This window comes from Cucurbita pepo, chromosome 11 (assembly GCF_057944985.1).
Source record: "Cucurbita pepo subsp. pepo isolate OVF chromosome 11, ASM5794498v1, whole genome shotgun sequence".
In the NCBI taxonomy this organism is placed as follows: domain Eukaryota; kingdom Viridiplantae; phylum Streptophyta; class Magnoliopsida; order Cucurbitales; family Cucurbitaceae; genus Cucurbita; species Cucurbita pepo.
In genome coordinates this window covers 14662587-14685073 of record NC_141808.1, presented here as the reverse complement: position 1 = coordinate 14685073, position 22487 = coordinate 14662587, and the positions used below count along the sequence as shown (strand labels likewise).

The 22487-nt window shown below is 36.5% G+C and overlaps 2 protein-coding genes, 1 long non-coding RNA gene and 1 other non-coding gene across 5 annotated transcripts; 2 read left to right on the top strand and 2 right to left on the bottom strand.

Annotated features, from left to right (window-relative positions):
- Positions 1–874: 874 nt before the first annotated feature.
- LOC111805583 (autophagy-related protein 11-like) lies at positions 875–9045 on the top strand. Of its 2 annotated transcripts, none has more exons than XM_023690699.2 (5): positions 875–2814; positions 3372–5055; positions 7080–7300; positions 8072–8264; positions 8394–9045. In XM_023690699.2, the coding sequence occupies exons 1-5, from the start codon at positions 1871–1873 to the stop codon at positions 8802–8804; spliced, it is 3453 nt and encodes a 1150-aa protein (XP_023546467.2). In that variant the 5' UTR covers positions 875–1870; the 3' UTR covers positions 8805–9045. The 2 variants fall into 2 exon arrangements, with proteins under 2 accessions (XP_023546467.2, XP_023546466.2); XM_023690698.2 differs by having other exon boundaries at positions 8063–8264.
- A 1019-nt stretch (positions 9046–10064) lies between these two features.
- Positions 10065–13727, bottom strand: LOC111805615 (uncharacterized). The gene is made up of 6 exons (XM_087128259.1): positions 13394–13727; positions 12720–13004; positions 12462–12635; positions 12214–12320; positions 11243–11532; positions 10065–10925 (listed from the first exon to the last, which is right to left on the bottom strand). Exons 1-6 carry the CDS (start codon positions 13547–13549, stop codon positions 10360–10362), a joined length of 1578 nt encoding a protein of 525 aa, XP_086984385.1. The 5' UTR covers positions 13550–13727; the 3' UTR covers positions 10065–10359.
- A 2986-nt stretch (positions 13728–16713) lies between these two features.
- LOC147790400 (uncharacterized) lies at positions 16714–19723 on the bottom strand. Its single transcript, XR_015422829.1, has 3 exons — positions 19582–19723; positions 19166–19484; positions 16714–16955 (listed from the first exon to the last, which is right to left on the bottom strand). It is a non-coding gene; the product is annotated as an uncharacterized LOC147790400 (long non-coding RNA).
- Positions 16999–19784, top strand: LOC111804689 (uncharacterized). Its single transcript, XR_015422828.1, has 2 exons — positions 16999–17426; positions 17542–19784. It is a non-coding gene; the product is annotated as an uncharacterized LOC111804689 (transcript).
- The last annotated feature ends 2703 nt before the right edge of the window (positions 19785–22487 follow it).

Below are 22487 nucleotides of genomic sequence, written 5' to 3'. Positions count from 1 at the left end.
AAAAATAAAAAATTTATTAGATATTTTTTTACAAAAATTTTAAAAATTTAAGAAATAAAGTTGTAATTTAATATTTTAGTTGGACGTATATTTAATATTAAAGACAATACATTTAATACAAAACTGACAATTTTCAATAATTTAAAATGAATATAGGAATATAGGGGTTAGATTGGAAAGGTATCTTTGTAAACCACGTTTTTATTATTGAATTTCCACCGGTTTAATTAATAATATCTCAAAATTACTTTTCTGTTTAGTTATTAATTATTATTAATAATAAATAAGCTAAATTAATACAAATATATTTTTAACTTTACATTTTATTTTAAAAAATATTTTTTCCAAAAATATTATTGAATTTTTAAAATTATTTAAAAATACTCTTAAAATTTCAAAATTTTCATTTATATCCTTAATTTTTTTTAAAAAAAATTAAAAAATACTCTATAAAAATACTCATAAACTTTTAAAAATAACAGTATTATTTTCAAATTTTTTAAAATTGGAGTATTTTTTGCAACGTGATACTAAATATAAAAAGATATTTAAACTTTTTTAATACAAAAATTAAAGGTATTAATGAAACGTTTAGGAATTCAAAAATATTTTTAAAAAATTTTAAAAGTTAAAAAATATTTTTGAAATATTTTAAAAAATTTACAATAAAGTATTAATTATTTTCATAAAACTTTCAATATATATATATATACATACATATATATATATATATACATACATATATATATCTATACATACATATATATACATATATATATATATATATATATATATATATATATATATATATAATATTATTTTAGAAAATAATTATTGAATTTTCCGAATTTTAAGAAGAGTATTGCGACAGGCAGGGCCCTGGGCTTGTTCTGTTTTGGGTTCGTTCCATTTTCGCGAGACTTTGGAGAGAGAGAGAGAGAAGAAGAGGTTTTCTGGGACACGGCCGCCATGGAAGCAGCTTCCTTCATGGATTTTCAATATTCGAAGCGATAGGGAATGACAGAACAGAAGCTAATTCGTTGAAGATTATGGAACACACGCACAAAAAACGTAGATTTCATTCTCATATATTATATTTATATATATATTTTAATAACGAGTATCACATTGCTGGAAGGTTTCGTAGAAGATTTGTCTTATGTTGAGAATCAAAATTCTTGCACATCATTCTCCTCACGTTATCGTTTCCGATCATCCTCAACTTCTTCTGTTGTTGGTCATTTGCTTCAATCCTAGTGTTTAGGCTTTTTGTTTTGATCCCTCGCTTTCCGCTGGTTCGTTCCTTTTTTTTCGTGTTCATCTAAGAAAGTTTGGGAACGAGGACGGAAATCAAGATATCTTCGGCGAAAATCCTGGTTTCTGCGTCGGATTTTGTGGGGGGTGGGTCGGCGATTAGTAGGGTTTTACCAGGACCGGGAGTGACTTTGGAATAAAGCCGATTTTGTAAGTTATATGTGGTTATATGCTGGGAGTTGGGGTAATTGGTTGAAGATTGTGGGGTAGTTTTAGAATTGAATAGTTTAGAAGGTTGATGAACTTTGTAGACTGCATTGATTTTTTAGGATTTTAGATCAGACTACTCTAGCTGTGAAGTAGTGATTTGAATTTTCGGATCTTAGTTGAGGGCTAAGGTTTTAATGCTGGGATTCTAAAATCTAGCAGAAACGGCGTAACGCAATCTGGAAGAACGGCCGATTTGACTTTCCTTGCCGTGCCTCGGTCGTAGAGGGCGGATAGGTTCATCACTTTTGGGATTGGTACCCCTTTTCTGTGAAAAAGAAGGGTTTAATTTGGCTGATTAATCTTGTCTGCTGGGAACCTGTGGTTGGGATTCTTCGTTGTGGATAAGATGAGCTCAAGCTTGATAGATGCTGGTGCAAACAGCGGCAAGTTGCTGGTTCATGTTTCTGAAAATGGACACTCATTTCAGCTCGACTGCCACGAGGGTATGCTGGTTGAGGATGTGATGCGTTTGATTGAATCAGTCACTGGCATTAACTACAATGATCAGTTTATTCTTTCTTTGGATGTTAGACTGGAATCACAGCGACCCCTTTCGGCTTACAAGCTTCCAGCAGATGATCGGGAAGTTTTCTTGTTTGATCGATCCAGACTACAAAGCAATTCACCGCCGCCTCCACCAGAGCAGATCGATATCCTTGATATTGTTGACCTACCATCACCTTCCTCTTCTCAAGATTCCCATCCTTTAGATGGTGCCTCAGATCCTGCTTTGAAGGCTTTGCCTTCTTATGAGCGGGAGTTTCGTTACCACTACCACAAGGCTCATGCGATATACAGTAATACGGTGATGAAATTTGATTACTGTGAGAGGCTTTTGAGAGAGCAGAAGGTTCAAGAGAGAGCTTTAGAAGTTGCAAGGGGTAATTTGGATCAATACTATAAAATGATTAATCAGAACTACACAGATTTCATGAAACGTTATTCGCAGCAGCATCGGGTTCATTCTGATCTGTTGATGAATTTGGGTAGAGACATTGAGAAATTGAGGTCAGTTAAGCTTCATCCTGCCTTACAAACAGCCAATCGCAAGTGCTTACTGGATTTTGTGAAGGAGGATAGTTTGCGGAAATCAGCAGAAAATTGCAGCAGTTCGCACAGCCAGTTTGAGAACAAAGTTGTTAGATTTAAGGTGATATTTAATGAGGTTAAGCGGAAAGTTGAAGATTTATTTTCGAGCAGGGCTTCTATTTCTATAAAAAGTTTGGAACTGAATATTAAGGAGCATCAGCGGTATATCAATGAACAAAAGAGTATAATGCAGTCCTTGAGGTTAGCTTCTATTTACTTCTTCCATAGCTCAGTCATCATACCCTCCATACTACTATCATCTGTTTGGTCTTTGGCGTGTGAATCCGCCGTCTCAAATAAAAAATTTACCTTTACTTTTTCCTATAGTCCTCTCAGTGTATTCAGTACCTAACACTTATGTTCGTCACTTCTTTCTTAGACTGGTGATGTAGTTACTTTATTCTCATGATTCATGCTTTTGGTACAATCTGGATATTGTTTCATGTTTGCATGTCTATTGCAGTAGTTATCAACTGTTGAAGTGTGTTTGGGAGGTAGCTAGGTTTAAGGTTTCCTTGTGAAAGTTGGTCACCAAGCCTTTATGTAATTATAAACTTGATCTTATTCTTTTGGATTGGAGTCATTTTTGTAATTAGGGTCAGACTCCCTTTTTCTTTTCTGTTGGGGCTTATTTTGTTATTTTTGTACCCTTTTATATTCTTTCATTCCTCTTCTTTCTTACCCAAAAAAAAAAAAAAAAAAAATTGTTGGAAGTGTGTTTACATTGATTGAAAGTTTGTTTGTGCGTAATAATGCAGCAAAGATGTCGATACTGTAAAGAAACTGGTGGATGATTGCCTATCTTGTCAGTTATCTTCCTCAATTCGCCCTCATGATGCGGTTTCGGCCCTAGGTCCCATGTATGATATCCATGACAAAAATCATCTGCCAAGAATGCTAGCTTGTGATCGGGCAGTTTCCAAACTACTTGATGTTTGTAAGGATAAAAAGATTCAAATGAACAACTTCTTGCACTATTACATGCAAAAGATTGCTTATAACTCTTACATCATCAAGGATGTTAAATTACAGTTTCCTGTATTTAAAGAGGCAACGGGTCGTCAGGAGGACCTATTTATGGACCTAAAGTTAGTGCGAGGGATTGGTCCAGCCTATAGAGCTTGTCTTTCTGAAGTTGTGAGAAGGAAAGCTTGCATGAAGCTTTACATGGGTATGGCTGGTCAAATGGCTGAAAGGCTTGCAAGAAAGAGGGAGGATGAGGTTAGGAGACGTGATATGTTTCTAACGGAACATAATGGATATTTTCCAAGAGATGTAATAGAATCCATGGGATTAAATGACATTCCTAACCCATGTGATGTCCATATAACTCCTTATGATGACCGTTTAATTGATGTTGATATTTCAAATCTCGACCGTTATGCTCCCGAGTACTTGTTAGGATTTCCTTTGAAGAGTGAGAAGGCAGGAGTCACCAAGGATTCCTCTATAAAATCGGTTGGAGCTTTGAGTTCCGTTGAGGCTGAAGAAATTTCAAAGGACACCTTTGAGAGTTATAGCTCTGGGGAGCTTGTTGAAGGTTCTGAGTTGGTAGAGATTGCTGGAACCAGCAAGTTGGAAGTTGAAAATGCAAAATTGAAAGCTGATCTTGCTTCTGCTTTAGCCACAATCTGTTCACTCTCTCCAGAATATGATTTAATTGATGACAGCAAACTTGACGGTATCTTAAAGAATGCTGCTGAGAAAACAGCTGAAGCCTTGCGTCTTAAAGATGAATATGGAAAACAACTTCAATTAATGCTTAAAACCAAGCAGATGCAATGTGAATCATATGAAAGACGCATTAAAGAATTGGAACAAAGACTGTCACCAGATCAGTATTTGCAGGGGCAAAATCTCTCAAATAATGCTGTATCTGATTTTTCAGTTTTGGCTGTAAAGAATGATGGTTGCGAGCCCCAAATCTTAAGTGGTCGAGAAGCCCCTGCACCTTGTATATCGACTACAGAGCCAATGGATGAGGTTTCTTGCATCTCTAATTCACTGGATGTTAAGCTGGGGTTATTTGCTGAACAGCCTGGTAGAGATCGAGAAGCAGTCGATGAAAATATGATGGATTCCCATGGTGATCAGAATCCTCATTTGGATTCCTCAATGATGGAGCCTAATCGTGAAGAACTTCAAGACAATGATAAATATGTTGGGGATAAAGTAGTAGGACAGATGGGAATATCTCTGACGAACAGTTCCACAGCTGAGAGCATGCCTCAATCTCTGAGTGTCTTACCTTGTGAAACAGTAGAAGATCCCAATTTGGAATTGAATCTTCAGAATGGCCTTCTGCTGGAGTTGCAAAATGCACTAGCGGACAAGACCAATCTGTTGAGTGAAACAGAAACCAAACTTAAAGATGCTATGGAGGAGGTTGTCGTACTGAAGAGAGAGTTGGAAGCTAGTAGGAAGCTGCTTGATGAATCTCAGGTACTAATCTTATTGTTCCTTTTTTGTTATTGAAAGGGACTGCGTTAACGCAGGCCTCCACTACTACAAATTACAATGTAGGCTCTGCTGCTTTGGGTAGACCTTAGATAGGCACACCTCCCTAAAGTGCAAATGGACGTCACTAATATAGGATATGGGCCTTTTTGATCGCGTACCAAAGATTTCTCTCCCTTAGAACTTTGTTTATAACTAATGGCCAATGCTTTGACAGCCTTGCGTTCCATTTCTTACCTTTTCTGTAATTTATAGCTTTCTCTTGTACATTTCTCACTTTTATCCATCCAACCTTGTCCTTTGTCTTGATACGACTGAGTCGAATTGATTTATGTGAAGAGTATACAAATGGACACAGATGGAGGTTAGATAAATATTGACTCTGAACCAAATTTGTTAGGTCACCTTGCTAAATTATATTAGGGATCTTTTTAAGCCTATTCAATTAATAGTATTATACTGGTTGTCAGTGTTTTGTGACTGAAATCTACCTTTCTTGGGGACATTCGTTAGGAGCGATCTTGAGTCTAGGTATAACTTTCGATGATAATGGATTTTTGTTTTTACTCCACTCTGCTTCCTGGGGGATATGGCTAGATGCTAGTGATTTGTCTGTTAAATCACTATTGCTACCTGAGGGAAGGTGCCAAAATGTGCATTAGTTGTTGGCAATGTGTGATCACTGAGAAAAAAGGTTTTCCAGTGCCTCTCTTGAGATCCACAAATGATTAGTTGAGCTCAATCTGTGGTTGGAGATTTCGAGAGTTCATTTGATTTGGCAATACATAATTCGTTGTAGGACTGCCTGAAAATTTTTGCTGGTTTACAAGGATATGTTCTTCATGAATTAGTGATGGTTCTTGATTAAATATGTATGGAATTGGATGTATTGTTGGATGTCAACTCTTCTTTTATGCTAAAATACTTTATATATTTATTATTTTTTTTGGGAGGATCAATGCTGGGAGGGTTCCTGCACTGTCTTGGATGAATTTTTGCAACTGTTAGGTAGAGCTCCCTAGTATGTGAAGTCGTTCTTATGGGGTCTTCAGCTCTTAAGAGTCTGAATAGAACAGTTAAATTACAAAAGAAAAGTTGGGGAAGTCCTTTAGCACCGTTGGATCGGCTCACACGCGTAGGATGTCATGTCCGTGTTCGTGCTTCTTTAGATCCTTGCAAATAGAATCGAATTTATGTTATGTAGCTGTGGCTCTTATGTATCCTTGCATCTTTCATTTCCGTTAACTTTCTCCTTATCTCAATCTCCTTTGAACTACCATGGTTTCTGTTCTTTTTAAGAGGAGAAACAGATTTCATTGATAAATGAAGTAAAGGGAGCTTAAAGAGCTCCCATCATACATTAGTTTTTTGTTGACTGTCAGTCTTCCGTTTCTTTGAGTTGTGAGGTGCACTCTGTCACAATCGTACTCTTTCAGCAACGGGGGACAACGATTGTGCAACACTTGCTCTTATCCAGCGAACAAGTCAGTTGTGAGAAATTCGGATTTTGCAAACAATGTCGGCTTATGCTTGAGCCTCGAATCATGTTTACGAGAAATGTTTTAGAAAACGGCTTAAATGGCATCTAACTCAGGGTAGGAAGAATTGACGACTAGTCGTATCCCTTTATAGTATATTTTGGGGCATTTTAGCCCTGGCTGGTGTAGACATGATTTTGGTGACTAGTCATACACCCGCATATTGACACAATATGAAATAGTAAGTGTTTATTTAAGATGAAAGCATGTAAAAAGGGTTTGGAATGAGCATGCATCTACGGACAACACGTCCTAAACAAGCATAACCAGGACATCCGACATGTGGTCACAGACAATACGCCTTAGACAAACATGACCGTGACACACTGTGCTTATAACATTATTTCTACTATGCCTGTGATTTGTTATAGACTTGGGGTTTTATATTTTATGCTTTAGTTTTCATTGTCATGATCAATAACTTTTTTCCTCGTCAATGCATAATAAATTATTGTTTATCCCTCCTTTCAGATGAATTGTGCCCACTTGGAGAATTGTCTACATGTAGCAAGGGAGGAAGGTCAAACTCATCTTTACGCAGCTACACGTAGGGCTTCAGAGTATAGTGCACTTCGTACATCGGCTGTGAAAATGCGGGGTCATGTTGAAAGACTAAAAACCTCTGTTTTTTCTCCCAGTGGAGTGTCTGCTTTTGCTCATTCATTGCGCAGTTTAGCGCAATCTTTAGCCAAGTAAGTTACTTTCGTTTTTTGCTTAGTTGCTGCTTTTCCCAAACCATTCCCCTTCCACATTAAAAAGAGGCTCAAATGTACCTTGTTTCTTGTATTTTGTTGTACTTTTTTTCTGCAAATGAATGCATTCCTGCTATAAGTGGAATAACTATGATACGGATCTTTGAAAGTCATTGCCTGCTATTAGGGGTGTGGAAACCTCTCCCTAGCACACGCGCTTTAAAAACCTTGAGAGGAAGCCCATTAGGGAAAAGCCTAAAGAGGACAATATCTGCTAACAGTGATCTTGGGATGCTACAAATGGTATCAGAGCCAAACACCGGGCGATGTGCCAGCAAGGAAGTTGAGCCCTGAAGGGGGCTGGACAAGGGTGGTGTGCCAGCAACGATGCTGGGCCTCGAAGGGGGGCGGATTGGGGGGTCCCATATCGATTAGAGAAGAAAATGAGTGCTAGCAAGGACACTGGGTCCCGAAGGGGGTGGATTGTGAGATCCCACATCGGTTGGAGAAGGGAATGAAGCATTCTTTATAAGGGTGTGGAAACCTCTCCCTAGCATACACGTTTTAAAAACCTTGAGGGGAAGCCTGAAAGGGAAAACCCAAAGATGACAATATCTGCTAGATAAATTTGGGCTTTTACACCTTTTTATTTTCCATCTAGTTTTAATTCTGGATTCTAGAGATTTTCTTGTGCAAGTATTCATTTTATGAAATGTTTTTGTCTGATTTTTTATTAATGAAACCAACCTAGAATTTTATTAGTTCTGGCAGTGACAATGAAAATGATGGTACAAATGAATTCCGCCAATGTATCTGGGCTATAGCGGAGAGAGTTGGAATTTTGGTCGAACAGCACGATAAATACGCAAAACTCGAAGCTTCCCACGAACAACTTGTCAAAGAACTGGAAGAAAAGAAAGAACTTGTTAAAACTTTGTACGCAAAGCATCAACTCGAGAAGCAGGTAAACTTCCTTTGTGAGCTCCCCTTATACGATCCACTGACCTACACGATTCAAGTATGTCTTTAGTTTACGTTCGGGTTCCAATTTCATTTGATCTCGAGGGATTTACCGAATTGCTTCGTCATACAGGCAAACAAGGAGAAGATTTCTTTCGGTCGAATGGAAGTCCACGAGATTGCTGCGTTTGTTCGCAATGCAGCTGGGCATTATGAGGCGATCAATCGGAATTGCACCAACTACTACCTGTCTGCTGAATCAGTGGCTTTATTTGCAGACAATCCTCTAACCAGATCTAACTACATTGTTGGGCAGATTGTCCACATTGAACGTCAGACAGCGAAACCGTCACCACCTTCTCCTCAGCTCGATCAAGGTAGGGCGGATCAAACAGATCGTGTGATCTCCGACATGGGGACCGATGGGTTGACCTTGAATTCAGGTTTATCTTCGAACCCATATGGGTTCCCGGTCGGATGTGAATATTTTATAGTGACCATAGCGATGTTACCGGATACTGCTATTCATTCATCAGCTTCCTGATCCCTGAAAACAACAGAGACTGACATGATGGAAGATCCCAAGTGTACATATGAATAACATGGAAGAACAATTGTGTTGGGAGGTGAAGTTTTTAATTTCCTTTTTTTTTTTTTGTACAAATGATGATGGTGGAATGAGTTTTTAACCCCTCACTTTTTACCCATCTCTCTGTAAATATTTAACAGTTCAGTGTGGAAACTGTGAATATTATTATTACCACTTAGTCTTTAGTTTGACTCTACTTCTGACTTCTCCATATTTTTTCATATAAGAACTTCATGAACTTTATTAGTTCAAAATGCCAATGTTAACTATTTTAAAAGTTACAACAATTTAAAGTTAAATATAGCTAATTAGATTTTTTTTTTAGGAGGTGATAGAGACATAGAAAAGTGTTCTATTTTGTGCCAATCTTATGTCCATATTTGAGAAAGAAATGCAAAATGTTCGAAGAAGCAATTTAGAAATTCGATAATTTACATTTTTGGTCTTTGAGATTTTGAATTTGTAATAAGTTCAGTTGTCGCTGTCTAATACTAATCTAATAAGTTCTTTAGGGATAGGACGTAATACTAATCTAATAAGTTCTTTAGGGATAGGACGACCGCTCGTGCATGCCCCCATAACCACATGAGCTCATCCTAAGTGGAATGACTCTCTTGGTTACGCTGCGCCCTGACCCGAGTCCCCATATCCGCTCTTCACCACCCGCAACCTAAGGAGAAATTTGTATTAGATGCTAATACTAATCTTATAAGTTCATTCGTCGCTGTCTAACCAATTGCACCAGACCACATGAGCACGCCCCCATAACCACATGAGCGCATCCTAAATGGAATGACTCTCTTGGTTACGCTGCGCCCTGACCCGAGTCCCCATATCCGCTCTTCACCACCCGCAACCTAAGGAGAAATTTGTATTAGATGCTAATACTAATCTAATAAATTCATTCGTCGCTGTCTAACCAATTGCACCAGACCACTCGTGCACGCCCCCATAACCACACGAGCAAGCCCCCATAACCACACGAGCAAGCCCCCATAACCACACGAGCGCATCCTAAATGGAATGACTCTCTTGGTTACACTGCGCCCTGAGAGTCCCCATATCCGCTCTTCACCACCCGCAACCTAAGGAGAAATTTGGTTGACATCGAATTCAATCTAATAGTAAGCAACCACTGATACAGTTCAGAATTTTTAAGATAAATATAATACTAATACTAATAATATTTAGGGGGTAACATAGGAAGGCAAAATGTGCGGCTAATTTTGTTTCAAATTGTATATAAACTCTAGAATAGAGTGATTCACCAAAGGGGTAATTTCCATTTACAGCTTATGTAAGGTGGGCGGCTCTCTCATAACATAACATTACAGGGGAAAGAATTAAAACATCTGTGCTGCAGACATACATAAAATGCCTAAATACATGAATTACAACACATACATACAGGATTCTTCATCAATACATATTTCAGAATCCCATGAGGATTTGCTCGTCTACCCGGTAGCCAATTTCCGAAACAATGTACAGAAACATTTCACAGCCAGACTCACCTTTCACCGTCTTCTGAGATGTTGAACAAAAAATTCGGGATAGAAGTGATTCGAGGAAGATGCAACATCAATTCGCTGAACGAATCCTTCCTAGACATACCGATTGTCTGCTTAGTATCTGAGTTATCTTTTACGTCGTCGGTAAAAGCAGCTTCGACATCGCCCCTCAATACGTTGTCGACTTTATTGCTCTTCCTATCATCGGGTCCTTCGCCACGACTTTCTTCATTGAACAGTGAATTCTGAGTTGTGGTATTGGTTGGATCTTTCTGCAAGAGACAACAGAGAGAATTGACTCTTTTCATGAGAGATTTCTCATCAGAAGTTGTAGATTGGTTGTCGTTCAGCAGAGACTGTGCAATATCTTCTAGTATGTCTTGGTATCCCAGTCCTTGATTGGCAAATGATGGATTCGCCCCGGTCATCTGCTCTGTAATACACTGTCCAATGTGATTCACGAGATCGCTCATCGACATGGACGGGTGGAGCCCGGGAACTTTCGTTTGCTCCCAATTTTTTGGGCTTCTAGAGCTGCCAACTTCAAAATTTGCACTTGCCTCGGCTGCACAAGTTCCATCTTTTATCAATAACTAAGGAACAGCACAAGATATTTTGGATACAAGCAAACGTTTGACTAATTTCTGACAATAGCCTAGAAAAAGGTACGACTGTAAATTCCAGAAACAAATTACAGAGATACATCAATGACAAGGAATATTGACCGTTCAACCCGTGATGATCACACCGTGTGATTTTTTTTGGACTCACAGGACATTTCGCACGAATTCATGAACTAAAACTAAAGTCTAAAAGACATGCTTCTATTTGTCCCTTCAATTAAACAGAATGAATAACAAAAGAAGATTCATAAATTGTCACCTGAACAAGGTGATGGAGCTTCTTGAGAACGATGTTCTACTGCTGAACAAGTAGAGTCTTGTTGTTCTATTTTCAAGGATGATTGCTGAGGAGATTCTGTTGTAATCGATCTTTTAATATTTTCTGCTGGGTGTTCTGGATCCTCAAAAACAGAAACCCTTCGTTCGAAATATGGTGAATCCAAAACTATCTCTGGTTGTCGGCTTAAGAAGTTAAGGCGCATGTCACACTGGATTAGCTTTTCAAAATGTTTGTTCAACAATCCTTGAGGACACTGCAGAAAATGTTGCCTAACAATCACAAAGTTAGATGACCACTATAATCATTACCTAAGTTCAAAGAGTGAGACACGAAGAGTTGACCTTACGCAGCATGAGGAAAATAAACAATTTTCGTTTACAAAAAATATTTGGTACAAGTTCTTATCATGAATACTTTGTAGCTATCCAAGTATTGTGTTCAGGAATGTTTATGCATCTACTATGTTCTAGAACATGCAAGGAATATTATAATTTTCTCATCCAACAAAAAAAAAAAAAAATCCTCATAGAAACCATTTCATCTAGAAGGTTGTCTCTCAAATCCGCATATTCTTCACTGGATCTACATTTCATTTCTTCTCAAGAGATGGAAACTTGCCAGCAAAAAGAAAGTTCCATGGTCAAAGAAAGAGCTCATACACCCAAGACATGAAAGTCGATTTAAACATATAGAGAAGAAAGGATAATGTAATGATGCTATAATCTAATTCACCCATCGGGCATTCTCAGAAATGATATAATCAAAACAGAACCTCCTTTACTAAAAAACTTGAGAACAAAAGAAAAGAAGAACATCTATAGTTGTAAATATAGAAAACCTTCTACCGCTGACTTTGATTGGGAGCAAAATTTCTATGTAAAGCACAAAAAGGAAAGTGATAGAGCATATAATTTGATACTCTTCACAGACGGTAAAGTCGCAAGCATTACCTGTGTAAAGTAGCCTGGCCATCGGTAAAGTCAGCAGTTGCCTGCCATAATGTGTGTTTTCTTGGTTGAGGGTTCGTCTCTCGGAAGAAAAGGGGCTGCCTAGACAACTACAGAAACAACAACAAAAATAAGCCATCAAAATACAAGAAGTTCTCCACATACATACACACACACACACTCCCATGGCTCATGCATTAAGGAATCGAGAAACGCACAAATCAGGCATTAGGCAAGAATACGAAGCGTACCACCACGTTCAGACTACCAGGTCCATTATCAGGGCAGTTGGCCTTTAAGGCCATAATATCAGACCACTGGATTTCTATTTTACTCTTCAACCCACCTTCAAGAATTTCCCAGACAAGCTTATGCTTAGCAAAATAACATTTTGCCACCAAATCACCTTCATATCTTGATTGATACTGTCATTGAATAAGACCTTAATTACTTCACATCCACAACATTTTCCAGTTATTAGAAGCACAGGGGAGGTCAATCGATTTTACCTCCCAACCACCAATTCTTAGGAGCGATGCAGTAAAGTTCGACGCTTTAAGCTTGTCGATAGAGCCCGGAATGGCAGTGCCTATATTATCCTTTTTTATGGAAGAGTTGAAGCTTTCACATTCGGTCACATGGCTCGAAGCAGCAGTCGACTGAGAAAGCTTCATTTGAATTAGATCCAACAGGGAAGGGCTCTTCCTCAACCGCAAACCAAGAAGACTAGGCTCATCAAGCGGATTGTATTGTGAAAGCACTACGGGAAAATCATCGGAACAACTACTTTCATGCTTCTCGTTTGACAAGATCATGCAAAAACAACCAACAAAAAGGCCAAAATCATTTCAACTGACGAGAAAATCATAATACCATTCCATCTCGCTCCTCGGGGGAAAAAAAACACAGAGAATAAGCAGAAAATTACACTTGGATTCTCATATACCACACAACTATTAATACCAAATAAGCATACGGAAGAAGATCAATCTCCATTACGAAAAATGGAAGAGAAATAAAATCAGGTTATTAAATAGTCAAATTCGAAGCTGAAAAGCATAACATTCATCTTCTCAAAATAGTTCCAAGGATAAAAACTAAAAAAAAAAAAAAAAAAAAAAAAAAAAATCTCTTCCCCGTCATTTCTTCGCAACGAAGCAAAAGAAAAACCGATTCCACATACCGGAGAAAACGTCGTCGCCGTTTTGGATCGCTTGGAGAACGGAGCATGCTCCTCTTCAAGAGAGTCCTCGATCTCCAGCTTCACCGGCGCCTTGTCCCGAAGCGACGCCATATCCGGCTCCAGAGAGAGATTCCCTGATTTCATCAACTGGACCATCAAATTCTTCCTCTTGATCCGCCCCCTTTTCAGATAGAGAAAATTGAAATCAACGGCGACAAAATCCAAACAGGGCCTCAAAATTAATACAAGCACAAAACCCTAGAACAACGATCTTCGATCATAACGGAGAATCTGAAAGCTCCACAATTTTTTTGGTTTTTAAATTTAATTTTAAATTAATTATTAAAAATTAAAAAAGAAGAGAGAGAGAGATAAATATAGAGCGATTTGGGAAAAATCTTAACGCCGTTCAGGTCGGGTTGACGGAGTCTAATTTGACGGCGTCATTCACGTGCGAAGCCACGTGCGTTGGATTATAAATGGATAATTTGTCTGTCATATTTATATATTTCTTCTGTTTTCCATTTTATTTAAATTGCCAGAAAATATGATTATTCCCAATAATAATAATAATAATAATAATAATAATAATAATAATAATAATAATAATAATAATAATAACAATAATAACAATAATAACAATAATAATAATAATAATAATAATAACAATAATAATAATAATAACAATAATAATAATAATAATAATAATAATAATAATAATAATAATAATAATAATAATAACAATAATAACAATAATAACAATAACAATAATAATAATAATAACAATAATAATAATAATAATAATAATAATAATAATAATAATAATAATAATAATAATAATAATAATAATAATAATAATAATAATAATAATAATAATAATAATAATAATAATAATAATAATAATAATAATAATAATAATAATAATAATAATATTTTAGTTTTTTTTCCTTCAATTTTTATTAAGAGATATTTTTCACGAAATTAATGTAAGGCTCGTAAATGAATCGTGTTAGAGAGATAGGGACAGGAGAAGGTTTCCTTGTCGCCATTCTTCTCTGTCCCTACGACATATTTCAATCTTCATTCTTAAATTTTCAGTTTATTTTTCGTAGGGCCCGTAAAGAATTCGTAGAGTCGTAGATATTTTTTTTCTTTTTTATATATTATTTTTAAAATTATTTATTTCAAAGAATTATTAAATGAATAATAATTTATATTTTGTAATATAGTTTATATGAATCCAAAAATAAAATTATAAACAAAAATGTAATATATCTAATAAATTTTAATATTAAAAGAAAGCACTTTTTTGTCTTTACAGAATCAAATAATTAATAAATAATATAATTCTCATGGGGAAAAGGAACGGAAAATGGCAAAAAAAAAAAAAAAAAAAAAAAGAGAGAGAAACGAAGTTACTATAATGCCCTTATATAATGGTCTGCCAGTCTCCTAAATAAAAATCAATGTAGGGGTAAGTATGTCATTTAGAAATGTGGGAGTGCAAGTGTGAGCTGGCAGACAGATTCGGATTTAATGGATATGTGGGACCCACATCTCCCAATTAAGAGACTGACAGGTGGACCTCTTCAACACGTTTCCTTTGGGAGCAATCAGATGCGGACGTCATGTGATTTCATAACGTGGGACCTCACCGCTGATTGGTCCACATAAGCACCAATCATCAATCATTAACCCAAGTGACCAATAAGAGAGTTTGGATTTGTCTCTTTTTGTTTGGATGGATTCAAGTACTCTAGGGTAGATCTTAGGTTATGATTACATTTTAATTATGGGACATCGAGATTACAAACCCGTGACACTCGAGTAAAAGAAATGTATACAAATGAACGGACACCGAGTGAGAAGAAACCTAAGATTATAAAAGTAATTTCTACATATATCAACAAGATACGCGTTTCTTTTCAACGACCTAACTATAAGAATGTAATCGTCCAAGCCCACCACTGGCAAATGTTATCCGCTTTGGTCTGTTACGTATCGTCGTCAACCTCACAGTTTTAAAACACGTCTATTTTCACACCCTTACAAGTAATGTTTCATTCCCCTCTCTAATCGATGTGAGATCTCACAGGTAACTTCAAAATTAAGCGTTTTGCTCGGAAGAATTTCTTGATGACTATTCTATTTTTTCCGTATAATACCCATTTATAAAAATTTAAGGACTAAAATATAAATATTAAAAGTTATAGGACGAAAGTAGAACAAATTTGTAGCGGTAAGGACCAAATGGACAATTTAAAAGGTTTGGGATAAAAGTAGGTGTCGATTTTATTATTATTTTTTTCCCTAAAGAGGTAAGATTAACTTTGTAGCTTGGACGGTTCTTCCTTAGAATTATTCTCTTTAATCCCATTCAAGGTAAGAATACATTCATTCATCCTTTCCTCTCTAATTATCTTTTTTTTTTTTTTTAATGTGAAGGCAATTATCTTCGAAGTCCATTTTTGTAATAAAAAACGACCTTTAACTCTCTAAACCTTATACCTACCTACTAAGTTCATTACTAGATGTAAGTTTACGTCATTTGAAGCGGAGAAACGACAACATACACGTGATAAACTCATACATTTTCATAGAAAGGCAATCGAGTTTTACGCGAATATTTAATGCATTATGGTGTGAATTGAATGAAGAAATTTTGACTATTTTTCGGAGAAATTGTATCATACTTGCTTTTATTTTTCTTGTTTTTACACTTTAAAATGACGTAAGCATGCATATAGTAACAAACCACGATCACTTATATACAAAAAAAAAACAAAAAAAAGATGATATTTGTGTTGTTTGAAGATTTTGAATGAGAGTATCAAAAAAGTTAAAAAAAAGTAAAACAACTATCACAAGTAATCATCCAGCAATCTTAGTAGAGGAACAATCACCCTAAGAAGCTACCCGTACAAGCCTACGAATCTTCAAACCCAGTTTTCAGCTCTATCTTATGATAGCTCTAGGATAGAGACGTCCACGAGGTAGAACGGGATAGAAGCTTTCTTTGTGTCTGCCCCCGCCGCTACCTATTTCATTTTATATTTCTGTAAAATTCTCTATTGATCAAGACGGAGATTCTTCGTAAGAAATTTGTAAAGATCAAGTTCTTCGCCAATAATTTTTTTTCCATTTATTATTCTTTAAAAAAATAGTTATTTTAAAGTTTTCATTTTTAAACATAATTTTATTAAAAAATTCATAATAAATCAATATATTTCATAAGCAAATATATATATATATATATATATTCTACCAACATAGAACATCGTTTTAGTTTAAATATTATAATTAGAGACTAAAAATTTGACTAATTTATAATTTTTTTACGTATATATATATTTTTTAATACGTGTTGAAAATATATTTACATTAAGCGGAGAATTGGGAGAGGACATAGACAGGGAATAAAATCCTGTCCTTGGCTCCATTTGGGAGAGGACAGAGACCGGGAATAAAATCTTGTCCTTGGCCCCATTTATCCAATGAGAAAAAATGTTCTCCACTCCTCTCATTCGCTGTCTAAACAGGGATCTCGTGGACATCTCTAGTCCTGCATGACAAATAGGAGTTGGTTTTGATTAGTTCAAACCCATGCCAAATTCCTTGGAACAATCTTAAACTTTTCTAAAGATGAAGCAACTGAGAATAATATCATTATGTTCCTGTATCAAAAGCTCCCATGTGAGTTCGTTTCAAGAGATTGTAAAACCATTTTTAAAAGAAGAACTTTCAGGCCATAGGCGGGTGGCCTAGATGATAAGCTGCTCAACTACACTACAATAAGGTGCCAAAAGTTATCTCCAAGGTAAGCAATTCTTATTCTTCTGAAAGGAATGAGCAGTGAAGATGCTAGTTTCTTACACAAGATTTTTCTTGCAATAATTTAAGGGTATGTTGGAGAAGATTGCTCCTTTCTTGCTATATATGTGATATATTTTGAACTGTTATGTTCATACTCATTTTTTGCTGGTTTTGGAGGTGGAACTTCCTTCCTTTTGAGGCCTCCAAGCTATCCTTTCAGGTATGACTTTCAATTCCGGGTTTCTTTCTTCTTTCTTAGTGTTCAAATAGAGCTATGAGGATAGAGAATATAAGATTTTTTCAGCTTCTTATAAAGTTTTCTCTCTTTTATGGAGGGAGAGAGCAGGGGATGCAGGAAGGCCGGAGTTTTCAAGTATTCTTCACTTGTTTGTATTAGGGGATTAAGAAGAGACATAAGGCACAATGTTTTCCGACTTGTTTTTACGTATTTTACCGGGGCATATCAGTTTCATATGGAATAACTGGGGCATTGAGCTGCTCGTATTTGCGAACTTCGTGTTCCAAGTGATCTTAACTTACAATGGAAGTCGAAGAAGACACACACCAGGATATAAGCTCAGTTTAACTGTTTGGTTTTCCTACTTACTTGCAGCTAAAATTGCAACTGTTGTTCTAGGTAAGCTCACGACGATCGACATAGGCCATGAACGGCGCAACACACACACCCAAGTTCAGGCGTTGTTGGCGCCGTTGATGTTCATGCAAATAGGAAATCCAGATACAATCACAGCCTACTCAATCGAAGACAACCAACTAGGAGTGAGGCAAGTTTTCAGCATGGTGGTCCAAGTGACAATTATGTTTTACATTCTCGTAAGGTCATGGACAGATTCCAAAACATCGTTTCTTTACTTGCCAATGTCCTTGGCTGGGATAATCAAGTATGGTGAGACTTCATGGGCTCTAAAATCAGCTCTAAGTGGCAACTTGGGCTTCACAATAGCTGATTTCTTCAAATATCAAGAAGTAGCTAAGTTGTTTGAAAAATTACCACAGAATGAACTTCCAGAGGCAAAATTGATCCTAAGAGCTTATTACAGATTCTGCTGCCTAAAGCCTCAGCTCGAGAATTGGCTTTACTATCCTCCAACGGATTGTGATCATAAGAAACTATACATTGATGATTGTGAGTATGAAGATGTGTTCAGAATTACAGATTCTGAATTGGGTTTCATGTATGATGCACTCTACACTAAGGCTCCTGTTATATATACTCGTAAGGGCTTAATTCTTCGTTTCATAAGCTTGCTAAGCCTAATTGCCACACTATGTGGATTTTCTGTCTTGTTCAAGGATGCATTTGTGTATAACATTAGTGTTGGGTTCATCCATTATGTGTTGATAGCATCTTTGATAATAGAGATTTATCAGATCATGAGAATACCCTTCACAGATTGGGCTATAGTACAGATGGTAAGACACCATCAAACTTTTCCTATCCTTCGGGGTCTCTTACACTCTCTTGCCCCTCAGTCAGCAACATGGAGAAGATGGTCCAACACAATGGGGCAGTTCAATCTCTAAGATTTCTGCATGCAAACCAAGCATAGAAACTACAGCAGAATCAAACTTCTCCGGACTTGGGGCATGGATATGAAACTCCAAAAGCAAATGAGTTTGGATCGAATCGAAGTCCGTCCAGAAGTGAAAGAACTTGTGGTCACAGAACTAAGAGAGATAGAGAAGATCAAAGGACAAGAAGAATTTGAAGAAAGAGGCCAATGGACAATCGATAGGTACAAAATAAAGCTGAAACAGAACGATGACAGCAAATTGATCAAAGCACTTGAAACAACAATAAACAAGAGACCATTTGATAAGAGCATCTTCATATGGCACATCACAACAAATATTTTCTATCACATCAGACGTTTTCATGATACTAGCATAGGTAATAAAATGGAAGCTATAATGAGTATATCAAATTATATGATGTACCTTTTGGTGACTCGTTCCCACGTGCTATCAACAACGACGGGAGAGATTATCTTTGACCATTCATGCGTGAAGCTTGGGGAGTTCACAAGAACTGGACATCGAAACAAAGAGGAGGCCTGCAATAAACTTCTGAATTTAGAAAATGAAGGTACCCTTCAAGCAAAGGAGCCTCATGAACCATCAGGGGCAGAGAAGGTAGTTGTAGGGAATTGGCATCTGCTAAAGGATGTGAAAGATCTTGCAAATAGCTTATTGCGTCTGAGCAATGAAGACAAATGGAAGCTAATTGGCAGTATGTGGTTTGAGATGTTGGGATATGCTGCAAGTAAATGTGAAATGGAATATCATTCAGAACACATCAGACAAGGCGGTGAATTAATTACTCATGTTTGGCTTTTGATAGCCCATAATGTTACCAAATACAGTTCATATGAGTATCATGTGAGCGGCCAAGATGAAGAGATTGCAGCTAATTCTCGTTAGTTTTTCCACTTCTTTTTCCCTGAGAAACCAATTTGATTGATTGTAGAAGGAAATTTTGGAGGATAACTCCAAGATCTTATCCTGTTCATGCGTTTATTTATTTGATCTAATGATAAAATGAAGTATCACGACATCAGTAATCTCTCATAATTAGGTATGATTTGTACTCGATAAAATACCTGCATCCGCCGATCTATAAATTCGTATAAAAATTCAAAAGCGAAAGCATCAATCTGAGGAGTAGAATGAAGAACAGATTAAATACATATAAAATACAACGCAAAATTTCATTCTGATACGATCGCGAACCAGTATGATAATCGAAATCGAGTTCTAAAAATTTAGCAAGCAAACGCAGCTACAACTCCAGATTTTACGAGCCTAAAACTAAGAAATTGCTTGACCTCAATCAGAGATAAAGAGCTATGGATACAGAATCCTTACGTTGTTAAAGGAAATGATGAAGGCACGAACCAGATGATTTAGAATAAAGATCGACTTCGGAAGATCAAGGTCTCCATAGGATGGCAACGGAATCCCTCTCCAAGTTACGAATCACTTCCTGCGTAGCACATTAACAGAGCCTCAAAATATAGAATGATTTGATACCAAATTCCTGAAGATTTTCCGTGAAGATTTTCCCGCCGGTGCATGTGAATGAGGATAGATAGAGCATTCTGGAAGACTTGTGTTGGGCTGTCAGGATAGATTTGGCTTTACAAGTAAAGAGTAAGTTATGTGTAACCATGTCCATGAAACGTAGGAGAGCGAAGAATAATGAGATGCATGAGAATACCAGGGCATACTAGTGCCGAATCTCAATTTTGAATTCTAGGCATGGGTCATTATGGTTGCATATGAGTGATGACAAAATATGCTGGAATAACTCGTGTTGAATTGTGAAGATAGACTTTACAAAGTGAAGAAATGACTCGTTTTAGAAGTGAAGAGTAAATAATGTGTGACCATGTCGCACGAGATGTAGAAGAGCGAAGAATAATGGGACGTATGAGAATGTCAGGGCACACGGGTGCCGAATCTCGATTTCAAATTCTGGGTCACGTGGGACGCAGGAGAACGCTAGGGCACATGGGTGCCGAATCCCGATTTTGAATCCTGGGTCGCATGGGATGCAAGGGAACGCTGGGGCACACTGGTGCCGAATCTCAATTTTGAATCCTGGGTCGCATGGGATGCAGAGGCATACTAGGGCACACGGGTGTCAAATCCCGATTTTGAATCATGGGTCGGATGGGATGCAGAGAAACGCTAGGGCACATGGGTATCAAATCTCAATTTTGAATCCTGGGTTGGATGGGATGCAAGGGAACGCTAGGACACAAGGGTGCCAAATCCCGATTTTGAATCCTGGGTTACATGGGATGCAGGGGAACGCTAGGGCACACGGTTGCCGAATCTTGATTTCGAATTCTGGGTCACATGGGATGCAGGAGAACGCTAGGGCACACGAGTGCCGAATCCCGATTTCGAATCCTGGGTTACATGGGATGCAGGAGAATGCTAGGGCACACAGGTGCCGAATCCCAATTTCGAATCCTGGGTCAAATGGAATGCAGATGCCAGGACACACAAGTGTCGAATCCCGATTTTGAGTCTTAGACATGAGTTGTTACATTACTCATAAGTGTGGACATGGGCCGTTACATCCGATTATATGAACAGATCACAACAAATTTAAATGATACAAAATATTTCAAAGTTTTCATATTTACAAATTTGATAATGTGCGTGTTTTATTTAATGACCAAATTATGAACGTGTTTTGATCGAGCTTTCAAAAATGAATGCGTATTTATAATGTAGTAAAAAAAAAAAATAATAATAATTAAAATAAAATTGGTGGAAGAGGTAGTTACTATTGAGTAGGGTCTTGGTGAAGGCTATTGGGGTTGGTGCCCGTATGGCTGCAGGTGAAGCCAGCTGCTGACTCAGTTTCACAGAAATAAACGCCAACATTTTTTTTTTTTTTTTAAATACTTTTTCTATCTCTTCAAACGGTTAATTAGATTAACTTAAATAAAAATTAAAAATAATACTCTATTTTAAAAATATACTGAATTTTTAAAAGAGTTTCAAAATTACCATTTTAAATTTTAAAATTTTATTAATACCAATTTTTTTTAATTAAAACTTCAAAAATATTACGACTATTATATTTCAAAAATACTAATAATTTTTTTAAATTTAATTGGTACCAAGTATTAATGAAATTTTTTAAAGTTTAAGAATATTTTTTTAATAAATATTAACTATTTATATCTTACCTTTTTTTAAAAAAATATATATATATTAATAAATTTAAAAATTTAAGAATACTTTTATTAATTTAACCTTAATTTTATTTATTAAATTTTAAATAGTTTTTTTTTTTTTAATTTACACTATTAAATATAAAATTAAAAGTTTAAATACTAAATTTATTATTTTCATAGGTTTATTGTATTTATAATTTTTAGGGGTATACACGAATTGAGTTATACAAATCTTTTGGATCAACCCGAAATTTCGTGTTGGTTGGGTTAGTGACCAGAGCAACCTAAATAGAGGTCATAACCCAACTCAACCCTCTAATTTCGGGTTGAGTTGGGTTGTCGGGTTATTTTTTATTATTATTTTAAAAAAAAATCATACATGTTATATTATGTGCGATCCCATGTCAATTGGAGATGAGAACGAAACATTTCTTATAAGGGTATGGAAACCTCTCCCTAGTAGATGTGTTTTCAAACCGTAAGGTTAACGACAATTCGTAATGAGCTAAAATAGATAATATCTGCTAGTGGTGGGCTTAAACTGTTACAAATGGTATTAGAATTAG